We start from the raw sequence: 25947 nt of genomic DNA on the forward strand, positions 1-25947 counted from the left end.
CTCTTACAGGCAAAGTTTTTGTTAAAGGAAATTTTAAGAGAAAGTCATCTACTTAAAATAAATTAATTGTCATTATAATAGAGACCTGAGTTAAAAAAAGCTAATTTTTCCATAATACTTAGATTATTTTATTCAGGAAAAGAACTTTAAAAGATTTTATAATTTCAAAACACTAATTTTAGTAACTTAATTTCTCATTGAAATCAACTTTATTTCCAAAAGTTTATGATATGATATTTAAATCAATTTCCTTGGTAATACTTGCTCTCTATTTTTATTTATTGAAGAATAATGGTTAGAGCCAGGCATGGTGGCGCACACTTGTAATCCCCGCGCTTGGGAGGCTGAGACAGGAGGGTTGCGCAGGTTCGAAGCCAACCTTAGCTCTTTAGTGAGGCTCTCAGCAACTTAGTGAGACCCTGTTTCCAAATAAAATACAAAATAGGTCTGGGAGTGTAGCCCAAAGGTAGAAAGCCTCTGGGTTCCATTCCCAGCACCACACACACAAAAAAAGAATAATGGTTAGAATGTGACTGGAGGATTGGGTTTGCGGACAGCCTCTGTCTCTGTTACTTTTTTTTTTTTTTTTATGGTACTGGGAATGGAACTCTTCTCTGGACTACACTCCCAGACCTATTTTATATTTTTATTTGGAAACAGGGTCTCCTAAGCCAATGAGGCTGGCTTTGAACCTGTGTGATCCTCCTGTCTTTGCCTCCCAAGCGCAGGGATTACAAACGTGGGCCACCACACCCAGCAGCCTCTGTTACTTAGTGAGGGTCTTTGCAACTCAGTGAGACCCTGTTTCAAAATAAAGAATAAAATATAGGGCTGGGTGTACAGCTCGGAGGTAGAATGTCCCTGGGCTCTATCCCCAGTACCGCAAAAAAAAAAAAAAAAGTGATTATATAGCAACTGAAAGCAAGTAAATCATACTTTTGCGGGGGGTATGCTTGGGAAAGAACCCAGAGCATTACACACGCTAGGAAAATACTCTACCAATGAGCTACCCCCAGTCCCAATCTGTTTTTTATGACAAAATTAAAATAACTTCTATTTTTACCATTTTTTCATATATATTTTTCTATCAATATTATAATTTGCAAATATGTTAATTATGTAAAGTAGGAAGGGAACAGAGGAAAAGCCAAATGAGTTATATTATCTGCTACTCCTATGGACTACATACGTTGCCTTTTGGCAATTCAGAGTTGTGAATTTGGTTTTAGATAAAGGGAAATTCCAATCAAAGTGTTAGTCTCATATATGAGATATTAGGAAAAGGGACTTTTCTAAAGCCCTATTCTTTAGCTTGTGAGGCCAAGACATCTGAAATATATCACAAGGATCCCAAAACCCAGAGAAAAGAAACATGGTTTATTTCTTTTTTCTTTTGGCTTCAGAGGTTATATCAACTTCCTCTGGAAGGACATTTAAATTGGAAGTATGGAATATTTTACAAGCAAGATATAAATTTCATTAGGCCTATAAAGACATCGATTCAGGGAAGTGTTTATAGTTATTCTGCTAGTTGTACCAAGGAGATTTATGATGGAGCAAAAATTCCAGCCACCCCCCAAGAAAGCAGCGGCAGCTGAAATTTCCAGTGCATATTTCTCATGGACTCCCGCCAGCAGATGGGAATATTATAATTCTAACCAAGTATTTCGGTCTTTGTATGAACATACAAAGAGCCTCTGTGGCATTCTCCCTCCAGGACTGGCACATCCTCTACTGCCCAAGAACATTTCGATGGTGCTTCTGCGTCCTCGGCTTGGTGCAGCGTGGCTGCATTCACTCAGTTTTGTCACTTGTGACATTCGTGAAGAGAGTCTTGTTCAGGCCATCTCTCTCTGCGTCATAACCTCCACTGGAGTCTCAACAAAGCGAGCAAATGTTGGAGTCAGTTTAAAGGGTTTATCTTGACCACATGAGTGAGAAGATGATTCCTGATCAAACGATGATCTTAGAATATAAAAATATTCAAAAGTCAGGTGGAGGAAATAGTCACAAAATTGTGGGCTCAGATTTGTGTACCATCTTAATTCTTACCCTGTCCTTGAACCACCTATTTTATTTACTTAATATGGATTTTTATTAAGTTGGCTTGCTCTTTTGCTTAAATATTTATATATTTATATAGGAAAAGAAATTTCATTATTGCCAAAAGAGACCATAGCTATTTGTGGTAAAAAACAAAAGTGAAAACGAATGTATTATAAACAATATTTCTGAACTTTCTATATTCTGTGGCTTCTCACATCTTAGAGCCTAAGCCTAATTTTTCAAAAGGAAGAATAGCAAAGGAATAGAGACAAGTGACGCTCAAGTAAGATTTTTTTCTTTGATATAATCAAACAAAATTGTTGAAAAGAATTACTTTCTTTTCCTTGTGAATAAATGACTTTTAATGTCATATCCTGTGCTATCTAAGATTGTTCACATATTATCAACAATTTCTTATTCTTTGGGAAACTGGTATAGTAAACATTCTCAGGCTTATGATCTGATATATTAGAAAATTCAATTTTGTTCACTGTAAGACAGATCCATCTGTCATATCTGTTATCTACCTTATCCAGTCCTTTCAACTCCAGACTATCAGAGTTTTACTCAGTTCATCAATAACAATCTGCCATTTTAGACAGAGGAGAGGGACGGAAATTGTTTGACAATCAGATACATGTGTTTAGTTTAGCAATAAAAATGTATTTCCCTGACTTTTGTGAAGTTTTCTTATTTTTCTGTGCAAAGCTATTTTTGCTATTTTCAGTAGCACTTTTTATATGATACCTCAGATTAGATTAATAAAATCAGCTTTTTAGCTACTTTTCTTTTTTCTTTCTTTCTTTCTTTCTTTCTTTCTTTCTTTCTTTTTTTTTTTTTTTTACAAAGAGACATTTCAAGATAGCATGGATAATCTAGTTATCCCCACAAATAATGAAGCTTTCTGCCTTTTCAATTATATTCCCAAGAAAGCTCCTGGGCTGACTGTTATTTCCTTTCCAAATTATATCTTCTATGCTTGAAACAACATTCTTGTGCTACTGAATAGTAATCTTTTTTTGAGGTAGACACAAGCAACCTAAGTAAGGAATTAACTTTATTAGTCTCTATAGCTGTTCTGAAAATCTGGACCACAAGGACAAGTTGCAGTTGCAGAGTTCCTTCCAGTTTCTCCCGTATGGTTAGCTATTCAAATAACAAATTCACTCACAACACATTTGTATGGATCCAACGATCACTCTAGTTTTATATGCCCGAGACTTTAAAGAAATTGTGTATTTAGCCTCTACAGGAAGTTGGTCATATGGTCAACACCACTGTCATGTAATAATCACCTCATTACCAATTCAAAGACATAGTCTCAAATCTAAAGTAACTTTTGGTTTGGATTTTAATATCTATCTTTCCAAATATATGTTTTCGAACCCATAACTTCAAACCTGTACTTTACACCCTTGAAAATAGAGTAGGTAAAGTAGTGCCAGTTTTGTTTCTTCCAAGAAACTCTGAGAGTATTAAGAAACCTCAAAAAAATTTAATTGGAGAGAGACCTACAAAGAGGAATACTGTTTTGATACCTGGATCTGTAGTGGCAACTAGTGAGTTCTACTTTGAAGTTCTATGCTATAACTAAAGAGTTATCTAATTGGAAAGTGGATATACTCTTATAAATACTGTTTTCTCGAGAAATATGTGTCAGGAGTTTTTCTGGCCTGTCACTATTAGGATGGTATAGACATCGTTTGGGGTCTGGAACACATGAAATTTGCAAATTGCTTTTATATTGATCCACCCCACAAGTTGCCACATTGATGGGAGAAGACCAGGACTTGAGTGTGATGATAACATGGTGAAGCTGGCATCCATGTGTCTTAACTACATTTCTTCCAGTGGCAAAGTTTAAGCAGGCTCATTTGCCGTAGCCCCAAGCTGTCCTCACCACCTCTTCATTGGCTATGTTACCTTCTCCTCTGTTTCTCCTGGGACATAGCCCATCATTACTTGCTGACTACACTATCCAAACAGTTTCAATAAATAGCACGTAGGCTTTGCTGAGTATTTTTTAGCCAAGTTTATAAAATATGCGAGTCTGAAGTTTCTGAAGAGGAACTTATTGATAATTTCCCATGGCATAAAAGAATCTGTAATGTCAAATTCTAGATTGTTGAGGATATTAACATATTTTATTGGCTATAAACAATGTGACTCTAGAACAAATATTCTTTGATCTTGGATAGCTCTCTCGTTTATAAAAAACAATTGATTGAAAAATGGAGCTACTTTAAAGACTTAAAGAAGCTGCCTAAAATATTTGGGTACTTTCAAGAAATAGCAGAAGTCTCAGTGGTTGAAAATACTGATTTTTTAGTATTTTGTCCTAAGAAGGAATGACTACTATTCTTAATAACAAAAAGTATGCTTTAGGGCCCCATCTAGTGGTATCTTTTTATATATCCTCAGCATCTGTGAGTAGTTACAGCATGTTCCTAGGATTATGAAAATCCCTAGGGTCTTTGACCCTCTACAACTTGAATTTCCTCTTATTCAACATTTCCATGATTTGATAGGATTATGTCTACAGAACCAAATATTTTGTCTTAATTTCTATAATTTATTTTAATGTTCCTTTATGTATTTTTACTCATAACATGTTTTAAAAGAGTATCCAAGTAGGATTACTAGAATACCTGAAGATTTTTAGAACTTGAAATAAGCTAGTCTTAAACACACCTGTCCTTGGACTTATACCAGCTTTGTATGTTTACACCATAATTTTCAGGGGTAGGGAAGCCTATTATTTAGCAGGAAGCTGACTCTGTCCCTGGAAAGACATTCCTTCAGTGGTAGGACTAGAATATAAATGTTCATACATTTGGGAGTTCCCAGAGTCATACTTTTGTATTTTTTCCTACCACCTTCCCATAATTTTCATTAAATATATTCCTCAACATTGTTTTAATTGTATATTTGCATGCATATTTTACTTACAAAAAAGAATGAAAACAGATGATTGACAATGATACCCAGTTTTTCTTCTCTTTATAACTCACCATATTTCAAAAAGGATTTTTTTTCAGAAAGCTACTTTAGACTAAATGCCCTTGTGCCAGGTAGCACACAGCAATAGAGATTTGGCAAACCACTGCTTGTAAATTCAATTTTTATGGAAAACATCAGACTACTTCAAAGATTTCCCCTCCCTTTAAAAAATTCTCTTACCAATACTGTTTTCTTTTTTAAAGCAAGTTAATCCAACTAAAATTCTCCCTGAAAATACTTTCTTTTTCTCTCTCTACTTTGGTATGGATAACCATATTTAAGAAATTCTAGAACAACCTGACTAAATCCAACCCATTGTTTCCTTGGGGTGAGGTAAGGGAGGAGGGCTCATGGTGGTACATATGCGTGTGCCTGGTGTTCCTGTTAACACTAGCCCATCATCTCACTCAACTTTTCACATCAGAGGGCCTTTATTACTCTTTACAATATGTAATATATAACTTCTTACAATAAGAAAAAAATAGTACATGTAAAAAATACTACTTTATTTTATAGTCAATATTAGAAATGTATAGAATTTAAAAAACCAAAAAAGCATACAAATGTTGGAAAGGTCATATGCAAAAGATAACTTAGGGGCAATAGATATTCTGTGAGAGTAAAACCACACCTACTTCTAAAACCTGGCAAGTGTCATTAAGTTTAGCATCAAAATATTTCAGAAATTTTCTGTGCCTATTGTAGATGTTTCTTTTAACTTGTATGAAATGATATTATTATAAACTTATAGTTTGATATGACTATAATACTGAATTAATGGCTTAACTCTATTTCTAATGGGCAGATGGAATTATGTATAGAATATCCATAGTGATTCAAAACATCCTTCCTCTCCCGGAGGTCAAAGTACAGAGCAAGGTGGCAGAATGGGTAAGTGACATGGAAAATTTCTTTTTTTTTTAAGCCTTTATTTTCTGGAAATCTGGAAAAGATTACACATAACCAAACCCCAAAATCATACTAAAACACAGATAATAGGTATACAAAAATCAAGGTATGCTTATGTACAGAGATATGCCTTTTCATCAAGGATATGAAACTGAGCCTAAGTGGCAATGTCTTTAATAAAAATAAGACATAAATGGAGAACAGATTTGGGGAGGTAAGTTTACTTACTATTAGATTTATACATTTTCAGCTAGGTCTTTAAGAATTGAAACATATAAAAGGACATCATAAAAGCTTTCAGTTTCTCTTTGCTTCTTATCTACCTGGAAATGACTGTTGGATTTGAGGGGATTATCTAGACCTATTTATGCACATAGAAGAAAATAATGCTATAGATTTTTATTTTCCTTTCTTTTTATATTAATGTCTTACATACCATTCTACACTGTACTCGTTTAAGTTGTTGCCAGACTTGCAATATTAGTACAGGAGAATTTTATCTTATTTTAAACACTGCATAGTATTTCATTGTATGATTTTTTTATTCATTTATTTAACAAGCCTTCTGTCGACAAACATTGAAGTTGTAAATTTAGTTAACCAATATTCTATTGATGGAAATTTTGATCTTTTAATGGAAAAGAACGTTTCACTTTATTTTTTGTAACCTGTGAATTTTTTTCTGATTTTCTATACCAGTTTCAGAAATTTTGTTTTTCTTGGGTTTCTATTCTGTAAGACTTTGTACTTCTTTTTTATATTATGCTAATACAGTTAAAATTTTAGCTTGTATAAATAGGGTATACATTCTCAAGTAAAAAAGTGGGTTTTCTTGCACAATATGTGTCTGATAAATATGTTATTGGTAGCAAAAGATAGTTTACTCCATACATTGTGAGTTAGTGGCAATAAATAAATAAATAAATAAATAATAAATGTGTGTGTATGTATATGTGTGTGTGTGTATATATATATATATATATATATATATATATATATATATATATATATACATACATACAGAAAAAAGCATAGTCTTAATTTTAAGGACAATATTCCTTAAAACAAGCTGACCATAGAAAATAATATATTATTAACAATTCTATTATCAAGTTAGTGGGAAAAGAGAAATTCTTTAATAAAAGTTAAAGAAAGGGCTATTTTTGAAACAATGAATTAACATAACAAATTCAACATTATGAGTTGTGTTTCATTTCTAAATGGAAAGCAAGCTCTACAAAAATCTATATTCTTACATCTCTTTTCTTTCCAGAATTATTCTTTATTTTTTGTTTAAACGCAGAATGATTTCAATATATAAAATTATTTATTTTCATTCTCAAGCCACTAGTAATGTTATTAATCTTGAAAATCGACATTAACTAGAAAGTTTGTGCCAGACACAGTGTAATTTTACATTTGTGTTTACTTCTTGAAGCATGATTTTCAGTATAGCACCATTCTTATCTAAGCTCTATGTTACTGGACGCTTTGTTTAAGATGCCCACTGCCAAGCAGATACTTGACAACAGAATTCAGAAGTCCTGTCCCTGACTCATATCACAGGTTGAATATGTCATATCTGAAAATTCCAAATTTAAAATGCTTGTTTTTGATTTTCAGATTAGAAATTCTCGACCAGTTAAAGTCTAAAAATATTCCTAAACAGAGCAAAATCTGAATTCTGAAGTACTTCTGGTCCCAAGCATTTTTGATAAGGGATATTTTACCTGTATTAATATTTCTAATGAAAAATGATTTAACACATGATACCAGAATTTCATAAAATTTAATTCAACTTTAGAAATGCTTACAAAGAAGATTAAATGTGTATATGAATCAAGACCTAAAAACCCCTTGGGAGGTGTTAAATAAAAGGGAAAATCTCATATCAATGAATAATTCTTTGACACTATGTTTTAGAAGCTCCGTGCTTATATTGAGTGGAGTCCTTTGGTTCTTTAAGAAAATCTGATACTAAGGCCCATAAAGACTTTTAAGTAAGTAACTGAACATGGTTATGCTGAACTTACTTTTTATTTAGTTTTCATTACTAGAAAACATGTTCTGTTTCATCTTAGTGTTTATTAAGTGAAGAAAAAGAAGGTGTTTATTATAGTAATCTTCTTTTTATAATGTGAACTGGAGAGGAAATGAGAGTGTGTCCAAACAGACTTGGCTCCCAGTGAGTACTGAGAGAAATAACATTTATCGAGTTCTTGCAAACAGTGATCTATTATAGGGTACCATTAATTTCAGTCTTCCAGCTCTCTAGAATTTTTCTAGGTCTTTTTCCAATAATAACTTATTCTGAAAGGAGGGGGAGGGAAGAACCATGATCATTTTTTAAAGTTTTACCAAAATTCAACCTTTTCCATTGTGTTTTTCAGCTTAATTCAACCTTCCAGAATTGGAATTACACTGTTTTTGTGGTCAATATCAGGTAAATGATAGAAAAAATTTATTTGAGGAATAAAATGTAGTGCTTAGTACTTCCCTCTCCCTCTTAACTGTATCTAAAATAAACTCTGTGTATATGCATGTAACTGAGTCAGCATGTATCCTAGCATATCAGAAATTAAAGGATGATTGAGTATAAGCAGAAGTTTGGTCCATTCCCAGTGCATCATCCTAACGCACCCCTGGGTTGCAGGCATCCCTGTTTGAAGACTACTTTTTAAATATAAGACAAGACATGTACAGTCTGATTGTAACCTAGTTTTTCAAAGTGACCTTTCTTTATTTTCTTATTTAAATATATTTCTAAATTCCAAGAAACTATTGCCTACAAATTTTCCTCTGGGCCTTCTTTTCACAGCTTTGTATGGGAAATACTTTCCTAAAGTATATTTTGACCCTTAGATATATATTCCTTGAGCCTAAGATATAATGGCACAGAAAAGTGGTCAGTTGTCCCTTCAGTTCAGGAAGTACATTATTCAGCCAACTGAAACAGGTTCCTTTTCAGAACACCTCCAGTGCCTTGTCCTCTAACATACATTGTGAATCTTCAAAGAATAGAGCAAGAGCACATGATTGCAACTTAATGGAAGGATTCAGAACCTCAGGACACACATTGGCTTAGAGTATCCATTCTGGCTCTTTCCTCCTCCCCCAATTTTATCATTGGTGAGGCCGTGTATGAGGTAGATCTGAGTGTATGTGTTTGTGTTGATAGTTTCCACCTGAGCACCGGAGAGGAGAAGCTGAAAGTCAAGAGGAGCGTTGAGAATGACGAAAGGTAACACTGGCAAAGACTTCCAGAAGTGTGATGCTCTTCCTCCTGCCTGCTGCTGTGACGATCTCACTGAGAAATGAAAACAATGAGATAGGAGAAAAATTATAACCCCTCAGCACATTTAAATTATTTCTGCAGCATTAATGCATGCCATTTTTTAAATTTAAAACTATAATAGGACAGACTGGGATAGAAATGTAAGTCTGATGAAAAATAATTCAGAATTAGAGCACTTAACATGGCTGAATTGTTATTTTTAGTATTTTCAGTTTATTTATGATAACCCATTACCTCTTATTTGCAACTTATAAGGGACATTCAAAGAAAAGAGCTTTAGAACTGGAGGTGCACCTCAGTGGTAGAAGCACTTACATAGTATGTTCAGGGTCCTGGGTTCCAAACCTAAAGCCACCCACAAACGCAAAAGCTTTAATAAGAGTGCTTATTATATATGATAGCATCTAAAAATATGGTTGATACATGTCAAAATATTCTTGGTATTTAAAGCCATCAATGAGTTTTATGAACTCTCTATTTTTTAATTTATATCAGGATCATGACTTAACCACACAAGTAATTCAATGAATATGTGTCACATTGATAATAATTGACATAAAAGGCCAGCTCTTTAGACTTATATGAAAAACAACCTAAACTCTTACATGAAAAAAAATTGATTGTAGTCAGGAAGTATATTGCATCTTCTAGGATGTTTTAAAAATTAGCTGAGAAGCAAAAGTTCTCATAAGTTTTGATAGATTTCAACCACTAAATTGATGTTGTGTATATACAACCATAATAATAGACTTTGCTTCTTTTCAGTTAATATATTCTTACCATGAGAAGATAAAACTAGAATTTTACCTGAGAGTTGACCAGAGAGATTTCATCTTCTTTTTCTGCTTAGCTATTTTTTTTAAAAAATAAATATTTGCCGGGCGTGGTGGCTCATACTTGTAATCCCCATGCTTGGGAGGTGGAAACAGGAGGATCGCGCAGGTTCGAAGCCAGCCGTGCTGGCTTAAGAGACCCTGTTTCCAAATAAAAATATAAAAATAGGTCTGGGAGTGTAGCCCGGAGGTAGAAGGGCTTCCAGGAACCCCAGTACCACCCAAAAATTATATATATATATATATATATATATATATATATATATATGTTTTAAGATTGTATTAAACTTATTTTTTATATGTTCAATAGACTGGATTGAGCCATCTGATTGGGGAAAGTTGTTCTTATTTTCTGACATTATGCCTTTCCCTTTGTGATCTGAAAACAGATTAGTATATTTCAGTATTGTACATGATCGGGCTCCTCCTCTACTTAGCCAAATGACCTCTTTTCTAATCCTTCCTACTAGATGACATTGAGCCTTCAATAATGGGCCAACAGCCAGGTGTGGTGGTGCACACTTGTAATCCCAGTACTTGGGAGGCTGAAACAGGAGGATCACGCAGGTTCAAAGCCAGCCTCAACTACTTAGTGAGACTCTCAGCAACTTAGTGAGACCGTTTTCAAATAAAAATATAAAATAGGTTGGGGGTGTTTCCCAGAGATAAAAGGCCCCTGGGTTCCATCCTCAGTACCACAAAATAAATAAATAAATACATAAATAATGGGCCAACAGCAGACTGCATCCCTCTCCTCAGTCCTTTTTCTAGTAAGTGGAAAAGAAAGTCAGTATTCCCTTTTTGATTACTTACTGTGGGTCTTCTACTGCCTGATCATTTTTAAACTAGCCATCATTAATATGTCCAGACCCCAGAAACTCTTACTTGAAAGACAGTTGACATAGAATCTGTTTCCTGGTCTGTCAAAATAATGAATAATTTCACAGAAAACTATAGAAAGAATGAATTACGAGAATCTGTGGAAAAAATCTACCTGTTTTCTTTTGTTTGAATTCTGGACATTGCTTTAATGATTCTTATAGCCTCCCTCATCTCTTTCCATATTGTCTGATGGTATGCTCACTAATAAGGCTTAATAATATCTCATAGTTTTTCTCTAAATAGCAGTGTACAAGTTATACACACATAATTTTTCCCAAACTTTTTCTTTCAATTTGATCGTGTCATTATAGCTTTAGATAATGCTGTATCGTATACTATCACCTAGACAGGCAGGAAACCAAAGCCACAGAGATTGGTTTATTCAAATAAAGAATGGCTGTTGGTAACAATAGATAGAACTTGACTGTGGAGAACCATAAAACAGTTTCAGTTTTCAAGATGAGAGAGGAAAGCAACCCAGATAGGACCTGTGAAAATACACGGGCATTCTCGAGTGGCTGAGTTTGGGTATTCAAGACCATCCACAATACCACAATACGTAGTGCCAAAGATATTCTCTGTATTCAGGAGAAGTCAAATGTCGCATTTCCAAATGCAAGTTCTCAGTAACCTGAGGCAAAGCTTATCTTCAAACACTAATCTAATCAGGGGATCTGTTTTCATAGGTCCTTTCAGAAAGTATGAAGGTGTAGCCCTTCACCATTCTATTCCCAGCTATGTTTGCCTTGTCCTGAAATATGGCTTTTATGTGCGTGTTCATCTCATAGAAGTAGGTCATTTCAGAGGCAAACAGCTTTGCAGAGTGAGTCATGACAACAGCACTACACTTGGTCTTTGGGATGAGCCCAGATGGCAGGGAGAAAGGGCTACTAATTTCACCTAAACTCAATAGCAAATATTTAACTTATTTCTTATTATAGCACAACCAATACATGAATACTCTAGTTTTTATTTGTATTCATGGAATCACATAAATAAAATATGCCATCTATCTCTCCACTGAGTACTGCACAGTTACTTTAATAACCGTGTTGCTGTTCTTTTGTGGCATAGGGACATTTACTGCTTGATAATATAATACCTTTTTCATATTCATTTCTTCTTTGACTATGAGTAAGATGAAAGTTTTTTTTTAAACCCAGAGCTTTCACATATAATGTAAATTAATTTTATCTCAATGTTGAATTAATAGTTTTGATGTCTGCTATTGACTATAGCTGAAGAAAAACTTATTTTAAACTGTGAAACCAAAAAGTTTTGACAAGGCATTTAGGGTCTATCTCTTTGATCACCATTGGAGATATTTTCTGTTTAAAAATGTTCAAGAGTAGATACTCTAAAATTATCACCAGTAATATACTGACCATTCATAGTACATCTCTTAGGTATTTATTTTGTATATTTTCACTGTACAAATTACTTACAAATGCTTTATGGAGATGGGAAATTTAATTTTCCAATCAAAATTTCTAATTTTTCTTTAAAATCGTTATTTTTTGTCAGCAAAACAATATCGATTTAACCACAGCATAGCCCTTTATTATATTTATATTATAAATTATTATAATAAATGCACTTTAAATATTATTTATATTAAATCTTTCTTCAAAATGGGATGATACGATAATATTATATGTACATTATCTTATAACATCTATTCATATTGATTTATTTTTGTACTGGAGACTGAACCCAGGGGCATTCTACTTCTGAGCTACACCCACAGCCTTTTTTATTTTTATTTTGAAACAAGTTCTCTCTTAAGTTGTTGAGGCTGGCCTTGAACTTGTCTATGATCCTCTTGTCTCAGCCTCCCAAATACGGGGATTACTGACTGTACCACTGTACCCAGCTTGAACTATTTTTAATTTATAAATGCAGCATCAGCAGAGAAAGTATCAGCACGCCTTGGCTAATCTTTTCAGTCTCAGCACTTTTTCATCATCCTTCTATATCCAGGTTCCCTGTTCTTCCCACCAAAAAATAACTCAACAGTCAACAACCCCATAATTTTATGTGAAATTTATCTGAAACCCACCAGTCAACAACAATAATTTTATCTTAAATTGTTTCCCTAGGATGATGATTTGGGCCCTTTTAGTTTACAATGCTACTAATAATGCCAACTTAGAAGGAAGAGCCATTCAGCAGAAGCTTTTAAAAAATAATGAGTCGCTGGATGAGAGTTTGAGGCTGTATACAGTGAACGTGAGGCAACTGGGTAAGTGACTTCAATTCATTATAATTTTCTGTAACTGTAAGTTGCAGTATAATTAAAAGAACAGAAATATTCTCCTATATGTGTTATTTGTGTATGTAAAAATATCTTCTGATGATGAAATGTGTTGTGTTGATGACTATAACAAATGGGTAACATAGCAAAAAAGAAAAGAAGAAAATCAGCTCAGTACCTACGACTCTAAGAAATAAGGTGGCCGATGAGAATAATTGTCTTAGAGACAAATTGTGAAAATACTAGGAATATGAGGAAAATGCCAGAACAACCTTGATTGACCTAGACCATCATTGGCTTTAACTGTAGGGATAAAGAAGAGTATATATGTAAGTTTATTATAGGGATTCAGAGGCGTATGTGTGTAAGCTTATGGGACCTCGCATTGGATGAATCTCATAGAAGGAAATTTCTTATTTTTTTAAAACACTTATTTCTTTTATAATCTCCATCTCCATAAATGACACCATTGTCTTTCCAAGAATAGGCCAGAAATCTGGGAGCTATCTTGGACCTAGAATCAGTTCTCACCTACACACCATTTACATTCTAAGCTCCCACCACACATGTGATACTGCTGGCTTTTCCCATGTCATGCTCTTGTCCAGCTACTCTGTCTTTGTACACTTATTTCTCTACTCACACTGACCACTCAACTATCACCTACATATTTTTAAAGATAGCTTCAAATCCCCATCTTCTATAAAGACTTTTTTTCTTTTTTTTTTTTTGTGGTACTAGGGGTGGAACCCAGAGTCTTTCTACCTCTGAGCTATACTCCCAGAACTGTTTTCTTTTTATATTTTATTTGGAAACAGGGTCTCACTAAGTTGCTGAGAGCCCCACTAAGTAGCTGAGGCTGGATTCAAACCTGTGCAATCCTCCTGTCTCAGCCTCCCAAGCATGGGGATTACAAGTGTGCGCCACCATGCCTGGCCATAAATAGTTTTTAAACTATTTTTATTGGTGCATGATAGTCTCAGATCATTATGCAGCTCATAGTGATGCTGACACACATGCACACAGCACTGGGTGGGCATTTCCACAGATAACCCAGTTTCTCCACACAGGGGATTGAGATTGGCATTGGTATTCCCACATATGCACATACGGCCAATGACACTGAATCTTTCATAGATTCTTCCCCTCCACCCTGCATCCCCTAGACCACTTCCCTGGCTCCACTGGAGTTTTTTTTCTCCATTATCTGAAGTCCCTCTTGTGTACTAGTTTCTTCTGATTAGCTTCTGCATATGAGAGAAAACATATGACCTTTCATTTTCTGTGACTGGCTAATCTCACTGAATAATGTTCTCTAGGTCCATCTACTTTCCTCCAAATGACATTATATTTATTTATTCTTCATTATTGAATAGAATTCCATTGTGTGTATAGTCTATAATTTTGTAATCTTTTTATATATTGATGAACATCAAATGTTGGTTGCATAATTCGGCTATTGTGAAGTGTGCTCCTATAAACATGACTGCATATATTATTCTAATATTCTTATTTCAGTCCATTCCGACACCACCACCTTTGAGCCTTAACTTCATGCTTCCCAGATACCTAGAGCATTATATGCATTAGAAGACCATAGTATTTTATTGGGCATATTTATGTTCATATATATTTTTAAAATAGTACTCTCTCTCTGCTAGCATAATATCTTATATTTTAACACCTTTACTTGTGTTTTCCCTCAGAACCCAACATATTTCCCAGAATTTTAATACTTGTTGGATGAATGAATGACTCTTGATGGAATTTTTAAAAAGAGAATGCAAGAGTAAGACAGGTGGAGTTGGCTTATAGGTGCCTTGGACAATAGATCCTATCAGAGAAATTAGATTTATTTTCTATAAAATATGTTTATAACTCAGTGAGCTGCCATTTTATAGGCTTTCCCCTTTTAACAAGGGTCAAATTACATTTTGAATTTTTAAGGTTTATTTTAATTTTCTATAGAGTTTATTTTAAAACAAAACTTACTTTACTAATATCTACTGATGAGTTACATGAGTGATAATATATGTCACATGCTTATATACATTTAGATAAGCATGCGTTTTTTTATTGGATGGTTTTAAAGATGCAATAATTTTTGTATCCAAAATATATTAAATTTTCATTCTTCCTAACTTCTAAATTTTGACAACTTCTGAATATAAAACACTAATATCTTACATGAAATACATAGCTATTTACCAGGATTATAATTTTGTATTCATCATGCATCTTTAGCAAAGAGTAGGCTAATATTTCTCATGTTGGTTCTTCTCATAGGTATATGTCCTCCTGTGGAGGACCCCAAAGGCTTTCACTGGCCAGCCATTCCTCCATCTGAATACAGCTATCCTTGCCCAGACAAGCCTGGCTTTTCTGTTTCACGGATATGGTAATCATTTCATTGGCTCTTATCTACCTTCCAGGGAGCGATAGGTTGCTGCACAGCAGTGCTCCTGCATTGTGTCGATGGGGAAGAAGGGCAGATTTCTTTCTATGCCTAAATCATGCACTTCTGGGGTCTAGAGATAAGATTAAGTAGGTTACCCAGAAAGTGTATTTCCTTCCCAGCCACATGCTAATTGAACCCTTTCCAAAGAAAGATTTAGAAATTTGGAAAACAGAGGGTGTCTCTAGAGTGCTGCAGCTTGTGCGTATCTATGGAACCAGCAGTCTTCCAGCCTTGGAACATGCACCTGAAACCCCAAGGTTTCTTAAATATTTGAAACACAGAGAAGTGATAAAGGGGCAATGAAGACAAGATCCAGGTTGAGGCAGTCTCTTAATAGACTGTCAGGATATAGAAGATTGTCCCAGAGTCCTCGGGACAAGAGAGCTATAGGGATTCACGTCAGATCTAGTTCTTCACCCTCCAGCCCACGCTCACTTAGTTTTCTTGGAGAGAATTCAAAAAAGGAAACTGACTAAGTGTAAATACTTTACATGGGCTGCTGTGTTTGACACTTGAAAGGAAATAAAGAAGGTTTTAGAGATTTATGGACTGGAATTTAAAATGTGGCCCTACCTGTTGCTGGCTAGAGACCTTGGGAAATTCCCTGGTTTATCGAAGTACATTTCTTCATCTATAAAATGAGAATTTTCAGACTTATGTGTCATTAAAATCAGATTTTGGCTGTAAAAATTTTAAAGCAGTAATGACCAATGTTTCCTAGGTTAGAACATAGCATATGGCTCGTGTTTTGTTTTTATGATGTAGGCTGCATATTTTTCCCAATAAGGAGCTTTATTATGCGTTTTATTTCAATATATTACAGTTCTGTTTTCAAATGGAACTACCTAACATCCAAAGAAATTTTTAAGCTTATTAACTAATAATATCAATTGCTATCTTTTTTATGTATGCCAAGAATGTGAAATATCTTTTTTTTCATTTCATAGTTACCGTGACTTTTCCAATGCATCATTAGCCTACTGGGGGCCCCTTGATCTATCCAACTGTTCAAGTAAGTGAATAATTAATTTCTCCTCAGTTTCCAAAATGAAATGCTCCCATGCTCCACAGCTTTCATCTTCTTTGGTGTATTATTCTGCATGTGCTCCTATTTTAATATTAAAAGCTAGACAAATGATTATTTCACTTAAGGTAGAAAATACTTTTTTCTTTCATTTTAACTTTCTGTTTTATTCATTCTGTAGGAGATTTAAGATAGTAAGGAAATTCCAGAAAAGATGAAAACTAGTATGCCAATTGCTATTCATATAAAGGCTTTATAGTTTTTTTATTATTTTCAAGCAGCAAACATGAGCCTGTTTAGTAATTCTGGAAGAATTTCTCTGAGAAACAAAATATTAACACTGGTTCAAGTTATATGTGTCTCATCAAAGATAGAAGTTAGTCTTTTTACAAAGACATATTTTCCCCAATGAAGATGATGATAAATAGATACACACAGGAGCCCCACTTTTCTGCTTCAACTGTGAAATGAAATATCACACCATTTAAAAATTTTTTTTACTGGCGCATGGTATTCATACATCTTAATTGGATGCAAGATGGTGGAGACACACATGACACATCACCCAATTAGCCCTTACCCAGTTCCCACCCCATTCACTCCCCCTCCCACACCATGTTTTTTTGATTCCTGGATGTGCTCCAAACATACAAGCAAATTTTGGTGTTATTTTTCTGCTTTTTTTTTTTCAGAGGAAGTAAATGAAGTTGCCAATCAGATTTTAAATTTAACTACTGATTTGCAGAATTTAACCTCAGCCAATATTACCAGCATTGTTGAACAGGTCAAAAAAATTGTGAATAAAGAAGAAAACATTGATATAATGCTTGGCTCAACTCTAATTAACATATTTTCTAATATCTTAAGCAGTTCAGATAGCGACTTACTTGAGTCCTCTTCTGAGTAAGTATCTTCTTCTGTTTCTGAAGTGTAAAATTTATTGGATAAATGTGTTGTTATGTAATTTCTCACTGGAGTGCTTGCTCCCAGTCTTTATAATTCACATTTTTATAGGACCCATAATTCCCAAGGTCACTACAAAGTGAACTTCAAAGTTCTCTCTTTCTTCTAAGAGACATAATTTACAAAATGATTAGAGTTGTAAGATGGCCAGAAATATAAGTGATTCCCCAAAAGTCATAATCAGTATATTATTTTTCATCTGCAAGATTCTGAATTTAGTTAACCAAGGTTATGTATAACTTGATCACTGTAAGTCCATGGTCTTATAAACTGTACTAGGCTACCATAGCTATGTGATTGTAATACTTCTTCTTTAATGTTACAATTAAACTTTAATATTGAGCATACATTTCTATGTTGGTTTAAATTCTATTACTTGTCAGTAGTTAGCAATTAGAGAATCTTAGTCATAGAAACATTAGACAGCACTGGTATAATTAGAATACTACCTAAAACCAGAATCTGTGCAACAGAGTAGAAAAATAAAGAAAAATTTAAAAAATACTGACAAGTCTGTTCTAAAGTGAAAGTGCTGAGGGAAGGTACAAATGCACTTATTTTTATAGAATTCAGTTTGTATCAAATTACCTCATTTAATATATTTTTCTGTTGCCTTTCTTTTGACCACATTTCTTTCATGAAAGTTATAATCATTAAATGTATTGTCTAACTTATCTGCATAATAATAATAATTATTACAAATACTTTTCTAATGTTTTGAAGTTCCCAAAATACTTTTACAGTATCATTTCCTTTGATTCTTGCTAAGTTTTTAGGTAGGGAGGATTTTTTCTATGTAAGCAAAGACAACAACAACAAAAAAAAACTTTGGTCAGGATTTCATTGTTGATTTCCCTTAAAGCAGATATTTCTATTCAGGATGCATCTTTTACTATTCTTTGTTTTAAATGATACTGTAGTTTTGGAATATTTTTGAATATTTGCATTAAGATAAAAAAATAAAGATAATTTTATTTGGTTTACATTTTGTCATGCAGTAAAACTCTTATGTGCAGAGGTACCTAAAACATTTGTGTTGCTTAACCAGTGGTATTTGTGTCATTTATTTAGAGCTTTAAAAACAATTGATGAATTGGCCTTCAAGATAGATTTAAATAGCACACCCCATGTGAATATTGCAACACGGAATTTGGCTCTTGGAGTATCATCCCTGACACCAGGGACCAATGCGATTTCAAATTTTAGCATTGGTCTTCCAAGCAATAATGAATCCTATTTCCAGGTAATGAGCATGTGGTCTCTTTAATTTTAACTAATTAATTATACATATATTAACTTCCTAATCATTTTAACAGTTGCTATTTCAAAGAACTCTTGGTCTAAGAGGTGGCAAACGGGCCTGAACATTGGCTAAACTTAATTACATAAGCATCCCTAAGGTATTGTGGAAGCATGGAGGAGGTACACTTCTATAGCATGGATGATTGAGGTTACCTTCTTCAAGAGCTGTTATGGAGCTACATATTAAGGCATGGATAGGGCTATCGTATGGGCAGTGGTGCTAAGGATTAGTTCAACGAGAAGAAAGAGCACTCTTTGGGACCTGTCTTAAACTCAGCATTAGAATCTCCTAAAGGACTTGTTAAAACAGTTGCTGGGGGCAGGCGTGGTGGCGCACGCTTGTAATCCCCGCACTTGGGAGGCGGAGACAGGAGGATTGCGCAGGTTTGAAGCCAGCCGCTCTGGCTTAAGAGACCCTGTTTCCAAATAAAAATATAAAAATAGGTCTGGGGATGTAGCCCGGAGGTAGAAGGGTTTCCAGGAACCCCAGTACCACAAAAATCAAACAAACAAACAAACAAATGAAAACAGTTGCTGGACCTTACCTCTAAAACTTCTAATTTCAGGACAGATTTGCAGATTTAGCTGGTTCCAAATATTACTGATGCTGCTGAGGATGGCACTTTGAGGAACAACAGTGTAGAAGTCTGGAACAGCAGGCAACAGTGAGGCGGGACCTATGAGCTGGGGCCAGGTTAATGGAGAGCCACTTGGACTTGGCGAAGTCACACTTCAGCAAATAATTTTCAAGTGCCTTCTATGGTCCAGGCAATGCTAGCCACCAGGGCAAACAGAATGAAGACAGCTCTGTTCCTGACCTGAGAGAGTAGCTATGTGGAGCCTAATATTTCTTTAGCTGTAGAAATAAACCACACTAAAAATAGAAAGGTTGGAACCAGGGTGCAGGGAAGACCTTTATTTTCCTTTAGACTACGGAGTCTTTGGGGCATTTCTATTTTCACATTTTAAAAGTGAAAACTCAGCTGGGCGTGGTGGTGCACACTTGAATCCCTGAGTTTGGGAAGCTGAGACAGGAGGATCACATAGGTTCGAAGCCAGCCTCGGCTACTTAGTGAGACCCTGTTTCCAAATAAAATATAAAATAGGTCTGGGAGTATAGCCCGGAGGTAGAAAGGCCTCTGGATTCCACCAAAAATAAATAAATAAATAAATAAATAAATAAATAAATAAATAAATAAATAAATGAAAACTCAGAAAGTATTCTATGGCCTGAGCTATGGTTTCAGAAAAAAATGATATTGAAGAATGTTCATAAAACTTTAGCTGTTCTAATTCAGTCTCTGCAACCAAACAACTTTCTCTCCTCCCTCCCTCTCTCTCTCTCTCTCTCTCTCTCTCTCTCTCTCTCTCTCTCTCTCTCTTGCTTTTTCTCTCTCTCTTGCTCTCTCTCTCTTGCTTTCTCTCTCTCTCTCTCTCTCAACTTTCTGTAAGGTTAATCTTATACCACTAAATCCAATTGTTCTCATACTTGAAAATATTAACTGCTTTGTAGGTTTCCATTTGCCTTTCTTAGAATCCACTCCTTTTCTCCTTTGGAACACATGCAAACCTCACAGATCTCCAGCGATGACTACAGGGGCTGGATGCCAGAATTGCGGGGACTGCTCTAGAGTCGAGGGCAGCGGGGTCCTAGCTAACTTAATACTTACAGTTGTTCGCCTGTCTTGCTTAGTATGTGCAGGAAGTTATCCTTACTATGTCCTTGTGATCTTTCTACCAATGTATGTGTGTGTGGCAGATGGATTTTGAGAGTGGACAAGTGGATTCATTGGCTTCTGTAATTTTGCCTCCAAACTTACTTGAGAACTTAAGTCAAGAAGATTCTGTATTAGTTAGAAGAGCACAATTTACTTTCTTCAATAAAACTGGACTTTTCCAGGTAAGCCTTCTTTAAATTACTTTGCAAATAAAGTATCTTTGTTCAAAATTAAAAATGAAAGTTCAGAATTCTTTGAAATATATCAGCATGTATAGCTATCTATAATATTTTAAAAAATAAAATGTACAGCATCTATAATATTTTCAAAAATAAATATTTTACTATAACTATTTAAATATTTTATTTCGGATAATAATATGCTTATCAATAGACTACACTTACTCCAGTTTTTAAAACAAATAAAATATTAAAGCTAAAAGATGATATAATTCAAAATTGAGTTAGTGAAGAAGTTACTAATTATTATTTCTTTTTAAACTATTTATATGCTCCAATCATTTAGGCCTTTAGAGTTAAAAAAAAAAACTGTACAGCAAAGGAAAGGACCCCCCCATTCAACAGGAAGTACTGTTTACATAATGAGCAGCATTCTTGGCTTTAATCATTTTTCCCATTAGTATTTCAAGTGACCTTTGGCCTTCACACATCCGCAGAGTAGGGTGGCATTGTGCTGAGCACATATTATCATTTTTATTGGCATCAGTTCTAGATACTAGAAGGTCCCCTGCCAGCAAATGCTGGTGACCTCTGATTGCCTTTATGAGGACAATCCCAACTATAGCAGTTTTACAGAGCCGTTTCTCAAAAACTAAAGTTATTTATTTAATTCAAGATACCAGTATATATAAAAAAATGTGACCTAAGAGAAAATCACAAGTCTCAAGGCCAATAGAACTGTTTTTACTAGAACCAGCCTATACATTGTATATAGAGGAATGGGCAAGTCAGTTATAAGTAAAGAAAAGGAGGATCATAAATGAAATCAGTGATAGTAATTAATTCCAAATTAAAGTAAATTTCTCTGCAAACATTTTACGAACCAGCTATATAAAAAATTTGCAATTGATATAAACATAATCTTTGTTTTTATATAAAATATATTATTTTCCCTAAAGAACTTTTATAGTAATTGACATATTTAACTCCTTTTGTTTAACTTATTGTAACTTGAGGCTTATAGCAGTGTAACTTTTATTAACAATATTAAAATATTCAGGATGTGTCACAAAATGACTGATTAGCAAGAAAGGGGTCCTCCAGAGGAAGGGTTTCACCTTGTAGGAATGGTTTGGGATGAATCACAGTGGTAAGAATCTATTGTTGTATTATTTTAGCTCTTCTCCACGTAACTTTTGATTCTCATTCGGCATCTTCTAGTCAGTTCTTTTTTAAATCAGAAAGCATATTATAGGTTTTTCAGACAAATTTTCAGCAGAGTGAAAAAAGTCAAAGTTTATGGTACTTCTCTAAGGTAGGATAGGAGTACTTTATATAAAAATATGGGATTGCCAACCAATAACCAACTTTCCTGATAGTGACCACCATATGAAATTAATAAAAAGCTTTATTTTGAATGCTGAGTTTTATTTGGAATTTAAGAAATGTTACAGTTATTCCCAAACAACTGATTTATAAGCTGTGGTATGGAGAGAAATTCAGGAGGTTTTACAAGAGACACAAGGGAAAGGAAAAATGAGGGAGAGAGAGAGAGAGAGAGAGAGAGAGAGAGAGAGAGAGAGAGAGAGAGAGAGAAACGAACTTGCTGGAAAGACAGCCTATTGGCCTAAATCATTTTGCAACATAGATTCACTGGTTGATTTTTCTGGCCACCTTATCGCCCCAATGGAATCTAAGAGGAAAAAGAAAATTCTGGATGGGACTTGAATCTGTAGAGTTATGTTTAGGTATAAGTAAGCATATGGCTGTGGACATGAATATGAAGATGAATTACTTTTTATTTTTCTTACCGTATTTCCTTCATATTCCTCTAAAGGAAAACAAGTTCATCTGTTTTCAAGCTAGGGAAATGATCTAATTGTTTCTCAGGGTTTTTATACTATATTATTTATGGGTTTTCATTGTTTCAGATATTAATTGGCTGACATCAGCCACTACAGTCAAGAATGGAGTTTTATGAACACTGCCTTAGAATATCAACCCATAATGTTCCCTCAATGTATTTATTATAATAAGGGAAATAGCATAGCTCCTTCAGGAAAGCTGGCAATTTGATATTATAAACAGGATGTTCTAGAATTGAAGATCTTAAGTGTAAAAAATTGCTGATGGTTTGCTTATTTTGGAACACCAAAGCAAAATACAAGTGTGTTCTTCTGAGTAATGCACGCGATTTCTTTTTTCTTTAAAAGGATGTAGGACTCCAAAGAAAAACCTTAGTGAGTTATGTGATGGCATGCAGTATTGGCAACATTACTATCCAGGATCTGAAGGATCCTGTTCAGATTAGAATCAAACATACCAGAACAGAGGTAAGAGAATGCTACAAATCGCGATCGAACAATGCACGCTATTTCAGAGAATTGTGGGCCTTTATTTCTCCATGGTTAAAAAAAAAGGCACTTTTTATGAGGGAGAACAAGGATTAGTCTTCCAGAAAGGAAAATAGCTAGTCATGCAGCAATCTGCAGTCACAGTACATGGCTGCAGCGGGGTGGGGTAAGGAGTCTTATGAGGACTCATCAATCAGACAGAGAACAAGAGTGGAGAAAAGGGCTAGTACTCTTAAGAAATTATACACTTTGCTTCAAATACAGTGGATACAGATTTATTTTTAACATTCTGCATTTAAAGGCTTTGATTGTATTTTCTTTTAATTTTTAAAATTTTTAATTGGTGCATTGTAGTCATACATCTTAATGAGATAAAAGATGGTGGAGACATACATGCACACATCACCCAATTATCCCTTACCCAATTCCTGTCCCATTCTGTCCCCATCCCTCCCTCCCATGCTTAGCTTAGTGATTGATTTTGATATGTTTAAGTACATTGTGTGCTTTAGAGAGTTTCCCTCTTCCCCCTCTCCCCTCAGGTCGCCTTCTTTGCTCACCTATATAATCTCCTTCTTCATCTAGAATTCCTCCTGTTACCTATTTCTCCCTAGCTTTTGCATATTAGGGAAAGCATCCCATTTCTTATTTTTTGTGACTAAATAATCTCACTTAGAATAATGTTCTCCAGTTCCCTCCATTTCCCTATAAATCAAAACTACCTTGAGATTTTACCTAACTCCAACTAGAATAGCAAACATTCAAAACACAAACAACGACAACTGCTGGTGAGGATGTGGAGAAGTGGGAACTCTAAGACATTGTTGATGGGATTGCAAATTAGTGCAACCACTTTGGAAAACAGTATGGAGGATCCTCAGAAGAATAGGAATGAACTTACCATTTGATTGTATTTTTAAAGTCCAAAGTAACTGTAGCTTGGAAAGCCAAGGGGAGAAAAGATTTACCCTTTAAGAAGTTAGCAGTAAGCAGAGCAGAGTAGCACATGCTTGTAATCCCAGTACTTCGGAGGCCAAGGCAAGAGAATGGAGGTTCACAGACAGCCTCAGCTAATTAATGAAGCCTTCTGCAACTTAGTGAGACCCTGTTTCCAAATAAGGAATAGGGCAGGGAGTGTGGATTGGAGGTAGAATGTCTGTGTATTCCACCCCAGTACCAAAAAAAAAAAAAAAATTTAGCAGTAGCTTATGCTCCAGTGCCCTTGCTGCAATCCATTTATCCAGTACAATTATATAGGGGCTCTTACTATTCCTGATGGCCCCAAGCCAGGTTGCTCTTACTCTGGAGGAGTGTCCCAGTGAGGATCTTGCCACAGCAAGGTAGGCTGGAAGTAAAGAGGCAGATAAAGGATTGGAGTGAAGTCATCCAAGAACCACCTCCTTTGGCATCATCCCTGATGGTGACCCTGGTGTGGACCATCCCTGATAGACACCACCTGGCTCTGCCCCATGGCCTCTTCTGTTTCGGTTCTTTCACCCACATAAGAGGAGGTTTTTAAAGCTGTGGTGAAACATACTTAACAATATGTACCATTTTAATTATTAAGTGTACAGTTGTAAACAATTAAGTATATTCACATTGTACATCATCCATCTCCAGATCTTTTCCATCTTCCTCAGTGGACACTCTTTGCATTTAACACTAACTCCCTCTTCTCCCCTCCCAGCAGCCTCTGGCAGCCTCCGTTCAACATGGTTCACTGTCAATTTGACATTTCTAAATATGTCATGGAAGTGGAGTGATACAGTATTTGTCCTTTTGGTTGATAAGTGGCTTATTTCACTTAGCATAATGTCTTTAATGATTCAATCAGGTTGTAACATGTATCAGAATGTTCTTCCTTTTTTTTTTTCTTTTGGTGGTGGTGGTACTGGGGGGATGGAATCCAGGGGCTTTCCAGCTCCGGGCTACACTCCAGCCCTATTTTATAATTTATTTGGAAACAGGGTCTCATTAAGTTGCTGAGAGCCTCACTAAGTAGCTGAGGCTGGCTTCGAGCTTATGCAATCCTCCTGTCTCAGCCTCCCAAATGCCGGGATTATAAGCGTGTGCTACCACACCCGGCTTGTCCTTCCTTTTTTTAAAGCCATATCATATTCTACCATATGTATATATAAAATCTTGTTTATCCATTTATTCATCAGTGGACACTTGGTTTGCTACTACTTTTTGGCTATAATGAATAGCTCTGCTATGGTTATAACTCAATATTCTTTGAGTCACTAACTTTAATTTGTTTATGCATATACCCAGACATAACAGAGAATTTTGGAGAGGATGTGAATTCATAGTATAAAGGGCTTTGCTAAATGCTAGTAATGATAGTAGATTCAGTAGTTAATGATAAGACAGATAATCCTACAAAAAATGGAAAATATTATTCCTCATACGGTTACAGATGAGTTTCACTTGAGGTCTTTATACAAGAGAACATCACCCTAGATTGCCTGACATTTTCAAGTTGTATTGGCATGTCCAACGATGATCTATTTCTTTGTGAAAGCCTTGGTTTATTTTCTGTCACATTTTAAGCATATGATTTGTAAGTTATTTTAAACACAATTTCACATATTTATTCTTATGTTAATACAGGAAGTGCATCATCCCATCTGTGCCTTCTGGGATCTGAACACAAACAGTAAGTTTTGAAATACTGGTCAACTTAATATAGAAAACAACTGAATTTTAAACCCAACTAGATACATCTGT

At 35.0% G+C, this 25947-nt stretch overlaps 1 protein-coding gene across 2 annotated transcripts in view; it reads left to right on the forward strand.

The window, feature by feature from the left end:
- Positions 1–25947, forward strand: part of ADGRG6 (adhesion G protein-coupled receptor G6) — a gene marked incomplete at both ends in the record, with an annotated part of 141243 nt that overhangs the window by 87054 nt on the left and 28242 nt on the right. For both annotated transcript variants that reach the window (XM_080700639.1, XM_080700640.1), the window contains 11 exons: positions 5852–5937; positions 8346–8398; positions 9134–9196; positions 13065–13207; positions 15506–15617; positions 16625–16689; positions 17394–17604; positions 18736–18907; positions 20726–20866; positions 23077–23196; positions 25831–25876. In XM_080700639.1, the coding sequence (XP_080556765.1) occupies positions 5852–5937; positions 8346–8398; positions 9134–9196; positions 13065–13207; positions 15506–15617; positions 16625–16689; positions 17394–17604; positions 18736–18907; positions 20726–20866; positions 23077–23196; positions 25831–25876 (1212 nt within the window). The remainder of the gene's footprint in view (positions 1–5851; positions 5938–8345; positions 8399–9133; positions 9197–13064; positions 13208–15505; positions 15618–16624; positions 16690–17393; positions 17605–18735; positions 18908–20725; positions 20867–23076; positions 23197–25830; positions 25877–25947) is intronic.

Source organism: Muscardinus avellanarius (genome assembly GCF_963383645.1).
Source record: "Muscardinus avellanarius genome assembly, chromosome: 8".
Taxonomy (NCBI): Eukaryota; Metazoa; Chordata; class Mammalia; order Rodentia; family Gliridae; genus Muscardinus; species Muscardinus avellanarius.